The 9330-nt window shown below is 39.7% G+C and overlaps 2 protein-coding genes across 2 annotated transcripts in view; both read left to right on the plus strand.

The window, feature by feature from the left end:
• The window catches only part of LOC121394826 (zinc finger protein 239-like), a 601589-nt gene that overhangs the window by 133101 nt on the left and 459158 nt on the right, over nucleotides 1-9330 (plus strand). The gene's annotated exons all lie outside the window — the stretch shown is intronic.
• On the plus strand, nucleotides 1136-6432 carry LOC108719542 (gastrula zinc finger protein XlCGF57.1-like). Its single transcript, XM_018268458.2, has 2 exons — nucleotides 1136-1329; nucleotides 4634-6432. The coding sequence occupies exon 2, from the start codon at nucleotides 4758-4760 to the stop codon at nucleotides 6141-6143; it is 1386 nt and encodes a 461-aa protein (XP_018123947.1). The 5' UTR covers nucleotides 1136-1329; nucleotides 4634-4757; the 3' UTR covers nucleotides 6144-6432.

Here is a 9330-nt window from a genome sequence, read left to right on the forward strand (position 1 = left end):
GCACAATTTAATCGGATCAGGGACAAACAAAAAAATCTAGCTAAATCTGAATTGTGTGGGGTTTTTTTGGATGTTTTTTACCAAATTGCTGTATTTTTCCCTGAAAAGCTGAAAATTTTAAAATTTTTGCCGGAAAGTCTAAAATAGTTGGATTTTTCAGGCTAATTCCAGCGCAGACCACAGAAACTTTCAGATAGTATAGGGACCTTTCTCATTGGGGTAAATTTATCAAAGAGTGAAGTTCCGCCACTAGAGCGAAATTCCGCAGCTCTCAATTCATTTCTATGGGATTTTGAAAGGCGTATTTATCAATGGGTGAAAGTGAAAGTTCACCCTTTGATAAATACGCCTATAAAAATCCCATAGAAATGAATGGAGAGTGGCGGAACTTCACTCTTTGATAAATATTCCCCATTTACTTTTATACAGTCTCGGCAGGTCAGAGATGCCAGATTTTTGGATTTTCAGATTCTGACATCCTCGGGGTATAATAAATCTTGAAAAATGCAAGGTTTTTTTTGCCACAAAAAAAATCTGGATTTATAGTTAAAAAAAATATATATTTTTTTGAGTTTTTGGCATTTGGACTATATAAATAAATAAGCCCCTTAATGTTTAATGTGTTATGTAGGATAATTGTATATAATACACAAAAGCCATGAATATCCTGTAAATGATATCCTTATAAACGGTGAATTCTGATGTCATCAGTTATAAACGGTGAGTTCTGATGTCATTTCTGTCACATGACTCACTAAAACTTGTGTATTATAATAAATAAAGTGCCCCCTGTTTCAAAATATAAGGATATTAGAAGTTACCTCAGAGTTCCATGACCTGTATAAAAACTCTTGGCCTTCGGCCTCGTACTTTTATATGGTCATGAAACTCCTCAGTAACTTATAATATCCTTATATTTTACAAGAGGGGGTACTTTATTCACTATATTATACATGAGCAGAATTAGCTGTGGATTCATTGGTTTGATATAGGAATAGGGGTGTCAGTTAGGTGAAGTGTCCAGTAGGTGGCGCATGGGATAGAGGAAATGAACTGGCACATGTGCAGTACAGTAGAAGAGGCAGGGAAGCCATCTTTTTTATGGGAATAGTACTGCCCATAACAACTGCTGGCAGATTGTGAGCAGAAGTGACATCAGTAGGAGGAAGTGACATCAGTTTTTGTTACTCACGACTCCCTGCTCCCTGACTAATTAAGGATAAACAGTGTGTGTATCTATTAACATACAATCCCCTGGATAAAGGACTTGATATGTGAAACATTGGGATATTCCCTGAGGCTGCTGGTTATACTGAGACACTCTCTATGGTAAGTTCTAATAACTTTACAATTCTACATTATTGTCGTTATTTTCTTTATTTATCCACTTCTTTCCGTTCCTTAAGTGTCTGTATTAATGATGAGCTGTGCAGAGTAACTTGTTCCAGGCTCTCATTATCCCATGCTAATTAAGAGCCATTGATAAACATGTGACTATGCTAATGAAGGTCGTTAGAGAACAAGAACTCATCAGTCTTCCTTTACTTATTGTGGGGAAACCTTTTTCCCAAAACAAAGGCACCGCCCATAGTTGTTTGTTGGGAAGACAAGACTTTGTTTACCGGAGAATCAGACAAATAATCTCATTTCATTTGCTTTAAGAAGGTCCATCATGTTCAGCCTTATTATTATCATTAACACTTATTTATAATGTGCCTATATATTCCACATCTCTGACTATATATATATATATATATATTTATATCTCTATATCTCTATATATATCTATATATCTATATCTATATATATAGCTATACACACACTGATGTCTATACACACATACCTCCCAACTGTCCCTTTTTCGGAGGGACAGTCCCTCTTTTGACAGCTCAACCCGCAGTCCCTCATTTGTACTGGAAAGTCCCTCTTTTCTCTGCACTGAACAGCCAGAAAAAGAAACAAAGTTTCTCACTTAATTGGCTTTTAGCAGAGAGCCCAGAACAGCCAACAGGTGCAAATAAGATACTTTGTAACAATTTTGAGACACAAAAACACAGTTTAGATGAGGAGAAATATTTTCAAACTTTCATAACCTGCCAAATTTTGTAAAACAAACATGGTAATTAGGGGGTGTGGCCACAGAAAGTGGTGTGGTCACAAAATTGCTGCGCTATGTGCGGGAAAAACATTTTTGTCCCTCTTTTTACTTCCAAAATGTTGGGAGGTATGTACACACACCTATATTATACTGTACATATACACTCACTTATACTATACTACATACATACACATATATATATACATATCCTTGAGAAAGGTCCCCAGGAGGGACCGAAACGTTGGGTTGTGATGTGAGAAATAAAAGTTGTTATACTTTGCAACGAAAAGGAGAGTGCGGATCCTCTATTCTTTATACCTTAAACATTGATCGAGCATCTCCAACCTACTAACGTCAGAGGTGCCGGCACTCCAGGAAAAGTGTATATATATATATATACACACACAACTATATTATACTGTATACATATATACATACACATACACACACCTATACTAAACTAACTGTACATCTAGAGCTCACAATAGTTTTAGGAACCATATTTCACTGCTTCAAGTCAAAGTTCAATTCATCAAGTGTAGAAGGGGGCTCTGGAAATTTCTTTTTTTATGTAAAAAAAAACAAAAAACCTCCACTATCTGAGTAAAATGTCTGCTAATGTTCTTTAAAATAGTAATCATTTACTTATCAGCACTTTTTTTTTATCCCTGGAAATAGCCGTAGCAGTCTTTCCTCATATTCTCATCATATTATCTTGTTTTCCAGTTGAGTTGCAAGTCCAGGGTTGGACTGGAGTCTTGGGGGCCCACTGGGACTGCTAAATAAAGGGCCCTCCTGGGGGCCCCCTTCCAAGCGATGAACTCCTGCCACACTCATGTGCCAAAAATGGCGCGATGCTTGTGGGAAAAATGGTGCAAGCCATGCGCATGCACAAAAACCACCATGACACCTCACAGCTGGTCAGCCGAGGGATCAGGTCTGGGGCTGCAGGGGCCCACCAGGTTTTTTCCCAGTGTACATCTTGCCAAGTCCGACCATGTGCAAGTCTCTGCTCTTTCTCCAGCTCATGGAGACAAAAACTGCCCCATACACAAGGTGACAACTTACCAGACATCTATAAAGGCACAATGAAGTTTTCACCCCCTGAGTCAAATCAGTGAGGTTTCCTATGGTAGAGTCATATTGTAGTCCCTGTCCTGCAAGACTCATCTCATTTGCTAACATGAAGATGGCGGCCAATTATCTCATAATACATTGTGAGTATTTGCTTTTAGTCCTTCTGTTGACACATTGTTCATTGGTTTAGGTTTAGGTAATAAAGTGATAGGAATGATTCAATGGCCTGATATTCACATCTGATACATTGGGCTGCTGTCTTATTCATTTCAGCACGAGCATTTCATAGCGAACTTTTGCAACGTTCGTTTCTGCCGAGTGAAACTTCGTTAGTATTCTTACGCTTAGGTCAATTTGAATAGGGCCGGTACATATAGGTCATATACATGTCTTTATTAGAGATGTTTCTGCAGATGCTTCAAGTGGCCACTTATTATAACACATGTCCAAGGAAGCAAAACAATAATAAAATAGATCCTCTAATGTCCTAGACGTGAGCCCACCCTAAAAATATGTGGCAGGCTCCTCAAATGGTAAAAAAAAAGTTATATAAAAATTAATTTAATAGTTAAAACTTTTGAAGACAATCCTGCTTTAAAATATGGGGGAAAAAAACCAGCGTTTTTTTTTTAAAATTAGGACTTTTTGGCATACAGGATATGATGTCACTGACATAAGATTGAGGAGGATGTATTTTTATGTTATCAGTTCACCAGGTCTAAGCTGACGAAGGAAACTCTGGTGAAAAAGGTAACTTTCTGTAAAATTTACACTGAATTTGTGGAGTAACGATCATTCACCTAAGCGAAAATGCGCCTGGTGAAACTGCGCTAGTGACTGTTTCTTTCGCTATCAAATTCTCCTCTATGCCTGTTAGTAAATCGGTGATGTCCCTGCAGATAGGATGTCTGGAGAATTTTCACTTCACCCTTTAGTAAATCTGCCCCTATGACCGTGTGTGTCCTTGCATGCCAAAATGGGGTGTTGCGAGATGTTTACCCCTGTTTTTTCTCTCTCTCTCTTTATTTTATTTCTAATTGACAGTTCTCAATTTTTTTATAACTTTATAAAGTTGGAGTTTCCATTGTGTGACTGTTAGGTTTTTTTGTGGATTTTGGAATAACATTTTTTCTGATATGACTATGAAGATTCTCATTTATCCAGGTCATGGTATATGTAGTATAAGTAATTCTAGAGTAATTGGACTTGCTGAGTAATCATTGAAGTTGTTTCACTACTCATCCGAGCAGCTTCTTCAGTTTTTTTGATATTAACATTTAGGCTATTGTTTTGAATGTCATAGTGATTGAGGAATATATGGCAAGTAATCTTAAAGCAATTAAGTCAGTTATAAAAACTGAGTATCTACCCTCCCATCAATGAAATGTTTACTCTCAATTATATTCTCACAGTCTTTTTTTTTTTTCTTCTTTCTTTCATATATTTGTGTGGCTAAAGAGGTAGAGAAGCCCCAAAAGTCTATGATTCTTTGGATAAAGGCAAATAGGCCTTGCGACTTCTCCACTGCAAAACCATAATATCCACACTCTGGAAAGAACGAACCGTATCAGACTTTAATACAATGAGCCTTCCAAATAACCAGATGGAACTTCCCTCAGTGACAGGGAAGTGTTACAAATGCCCCGAATGTGGAAAAAAATTCTCTGCAAAAAACAGACTTAATTCTCACAAGAAAATTCACAAGGAGAAACCATTCATGTGCTCAGAATGTGGTAAACGTTTCACTCGAGAGTCGGCTTTTAATGCTCACCAGAAAATTCACAATGGAGAAAGGCTACTTATATGTACAGAATGTGATAAATGTTTCACTACTAAGTCCAATCTTCAGCGTCATCGTCAAATTCACACAGGAGATAAAACTTTCCCGTGCCCAGAATGCGGCAAATGTTTCTCTACAAGCTCCAACCTTCAGCGGCATCATATGAGACACACAGGGGAGAAACGTTTCATATGTACAGAATGTGGCAACCATTTCTCTACTAAGCATAACCTTCAAAAGCATCATAAAAGACACAAAGAGAAGTCTTTCTCTTGCACAGAATGCGGCAAAAGTTTATCTACGAGGGCCTACCTTCAGCAGCATCTTGAAAGACACACAAGGGTGAGGCCTTTCCCGTGCACAGAATGTGGTAAGTTCTTCTCAACGTTGGCTAACCTTCAGCAGCATCATATAATACACACAGGGGGAGAAACATTTCCATGCACAGAATGTGGCGACCATTTCCCTTCAGAGGCCGAACTTCAGAAGCATCATGAAAGACACACAGGAGAGAAGCCTTTCACGTGTTCAGAATGTGGCAAGCATTTCTCTACAAAGGCCAACCTTCAAGAGCATCATAAAATCCACACAGGAGAGAAGCCTTTCACATGTACAGAATGTGGCAAGCATTTCTCTACAAAGACCAATCTTCAACGTCATCATATGATTCATACAGGGGAGAGATACTTTGCATGTACAGAATGTGGCAAACAGTTCTGTACAAGGAATAGTCTTCAACAACATCATAAAATCCACACGGGAGAGAAGCCTTTCAAATGTACAGAATGTGGCAAACATTTCTCTACAAAAACCAGCCTTCAACGACATTATGTAACCCATACAGGGGAGAAATGTTTTAAATGTACAGAATGTGGTATTGATTTCTCCACGAGGGATAACCTTCAACAGCATCATAAAATACACACGGGGGTGAAACCTTTCTCATGTACTGAATGTGGCAAGCATTTCACCACAAAAAACATCCTTCAGCGACATTATGTAATCCATACAGGGGAGAGGCTCTTTAATTGTACAGAATGTGGCAAGCATTTCTCTACAAAAGCTAGCCTTCAGCGACATCATGTAACTCATACAGGGGAGAGATGTTTTACATGTACAGATTGTGGCAACCATTTTTCTACAAAGGCTAACCTTCAAAAGCATCATAAAAAACACACAGGGGAGTAGCCTTTCCCGTGTACAGAATGTGCCAAGCATTTCTCTACAATGGACAGTCTTCAAGTACATCGTATAATCCACATACGGAAGAAACTTTTTTTGCTTGCACAGAAAACCAATTCACAAAAGATTATCCACATAGGAGAGAACCCTTTCACATGCAGGGCCGGCCTTAAGCCTATTGGACCAATTGGGCCCAATAGGGCCCCGCACCTCTGGGGGCCCCGCACCACAGGGCAGCTCATATAATATTTCCCTCAGCAAATGATGCTGCCTGGCCTGCCCCCAACTTTGAGAGTCCAGCCCATCCCCAAATCCATTGGTCCAGCCCACCCCCAACTCTGATAAGCCAGCCTATCGACCTAAATCCATAGGTCTAGCCTGCCCCCAACTCTCATAGGCCCAGCTTTCCTCCAACCTTGATAGGCCCTGCCTGCCCCCAATCCAACCAAGCCTGCTCCCAAGCTGAATCCGCCCAGCCTGCCCCAAACTAATTGGCCCAGTCCACTCTCCTATTTCCTCCCTCTCTCTCTTACCCTGTGTGCCCCTATTATGTGCCCCTATTTCATCCCTCTCACTCTCTTACCTTGTCTGCCCCTTTCCTTTCTATTTTGTGCCTGTATGCCCTTATTTTCCTAAATACTTGGTGTGTCAGTAGCCAGCAACACTTTGTCTAGGGGCCCGCCAACATGGTCCCAATTGGACCCCACATTTGATAGGACCAGCCCTGTTCACATGAGTTTCACCGACAGTTTCTTCTCCCCCAAAGCCTCCATACAAGGGAGGATCAAGCATTGGCATTGGGTTCTCCTATATTCATAGATACAGTGTGACACCAAACCCAGGCCATGTGGCATTATGTTCTAAAAAATATATTGCGGAAAAAAAGGAATGTAAAATTTTAGTGGATCTTCTTCATGGCATCTTCTTCATAGGACACTCCTATTTCCTTTTTTCTCATGACATTTTGTTTTTAAATGTTTTAACATATATACGCTGTCCTATTTTCCACCAATTCACACCTTTGATCACTATAAAGAAGAACATTAATAAACATGTTGTTTTTATGATGTCTGTGCTTTATGCAGAAACTATTGATGATGGATGATCGGGGCAAACGTTGAATAGGCTATGATGTTTAAAATCAAACAGACCGAGACCCCAGACTATGGCATTACAGATGTTTTGTCTAATAAAACCACCGGGAAGACCCATAGTGGCAGGCACTGAATCTGTCTTAAGTCCACTAGCGATCTATCCTGATAGGGCCCTTCAACCCCTAGTGCAAACCATGAAATCTTATGTGAAAGATACAAATCATCTACTGGATATTATTAAGGGTTTGATACTTCCGGCACACAATGTTTTATTGTGTAGCTGTGATGTAACAAGCCTTTATACTTCGATCTCCCATTAATCTGGAATGGAGTCAATCAGCCATTTTCTTGACATGATAATTTATACTGAGCCCCAGAAATTTTTTACTTGACCTGTTAGTAACAGTTCTGTATCAGAACTATTTCTTATATGGAGATCATTATTATTTGCAACAACGGGGCATAGCCATGGGTAGTAATGTTGCACCCACATATGTGGACTTGTATATGGCATTTATGGAAGAGAAGTTTATCTAAACACAACTATTATTTCAAAAACACTGCTTATTATATCTGTGATATACTTGTTTTATGGGATGGTGAGAAGGCTAACCTGCAATTGTTTCATGATTTTATTAATAACATGGAAGGGAATTTAAAATTCACATGCACAGCGGATACAGAAAAGCTGAATTTCCTTGATGTAAGATTGATCAGAGAGGTGAAAGGGGGGAACTGAAAGGGTTAACTTCTATCCTTGAAACTTCTGTCCTTGCTCAAACTTCTTTGTGTAAAACCTGCTTATATGGCACGTACTCCCCAGCTGGTCTGAGCAGCCCCCAATGCCCTCGGGCCAATATGTTTCTTATCTCTTCTTATCACGCATACCAGCACACCCCACTCTCACAACTTCTAGAATGTTTCTTTCTGGAGACACACAGAATAATACTTTGTTGTTTTCCCTAAGGCTAAGGCATACCTTTGTAACACGTCATATTGGCTATATAAGCAACTTCTGTAACCCTAATAAATCGGAACTTGCTTTGTAACACACGAGCCTACTGTGTCGTTCTTTGTAAGACCCCTGCGCAGTGTATCTGGAGGGTGTAATCAGATGGTTTCTGCCGTGCCAAGACCAACCGGTTCGCACAGGGTTAGCACAAAGATAGCACAGTGAAAGCCCGGGATTTCTCCTGTTCCTTTCAAGAGGGTGATAAACTTGAATCAGACTTATACAGAAAAGAAACAGATAAAAACAATTTATTACATTATCAAAGCTTTCACCAAAGAGCTTTGAAAAAGTCTTTCCCATCCTCGCAATACACAAGAGTGAAGCGCATAGTCAGTGATACAGAAGTTTGCAATACAAGACTATAGCTGGCCACAGACGCACAGATCCTATCGTACGAATCGACGATGTGTGTGGAGAGTGCCGACATCTTTCGTCCGGCGGACATCGGTCATTTGGTCGATCAGACAGGTTTGATTTTGACCCGATGGCCGAACGTTCAGATTACCCCCGATATAGCCATGCTCATTAATGGCATATCGGGGAAAGATCCGCTTGTTTGGTGATGTCGCCAAACGAGCGGATCTTTGCGTCTATGGCCACCTTTACACAGATGACAGAGCGGTTCTCACAGAGGGGTTATCTCAAAAGGGTATTAGAAGAAGGACTAAACAAAGTGAAAGAGAAAGATAGAGATCAACTGTTGAAGCCCAATATAAAAACTAAAAAGGATGACCTGCAAATGGTGTTTGTGAGTAAATTTTCAACAGCAAGTAGACATGTTTCTAGAATTATTCACAAACATTGGCACTTATTGCAGAATGCAGAACACATGTACCTCAATTTCGTGAACCCCCCCTCATAGCCTATAAAAGGGGAAATAATATACGAGACAAATTGGTGAAGGCAGACATAGGACCACAGAAAGAACACAAACAACGTTTCTTACAAAATCCAAAATATGGAACATATCCATGTCTGAATTGTGTACAATGCAATTCGGTGACTAAAGGTAACCATTTCTACCACCCACACACTGGCAAGAAATTTCCAAGAAAAAACTATTTCACATGTGACTCTACCTATGTGA

Source organism: Xenopus laevis, chromosome 6L (assembly GCF_017654675.1).
Source record: "Xenopus laevis strain J_2021 chromosome 6L, Xenopus_laevis_v10.1, whole genome shotgun sequence".
Taxonomy (NCBI): Eukaryota; Metazoa; Chordata; class Amphibia; order Anura; family Pipidae; genus Xenopus; species Xenopus laevis.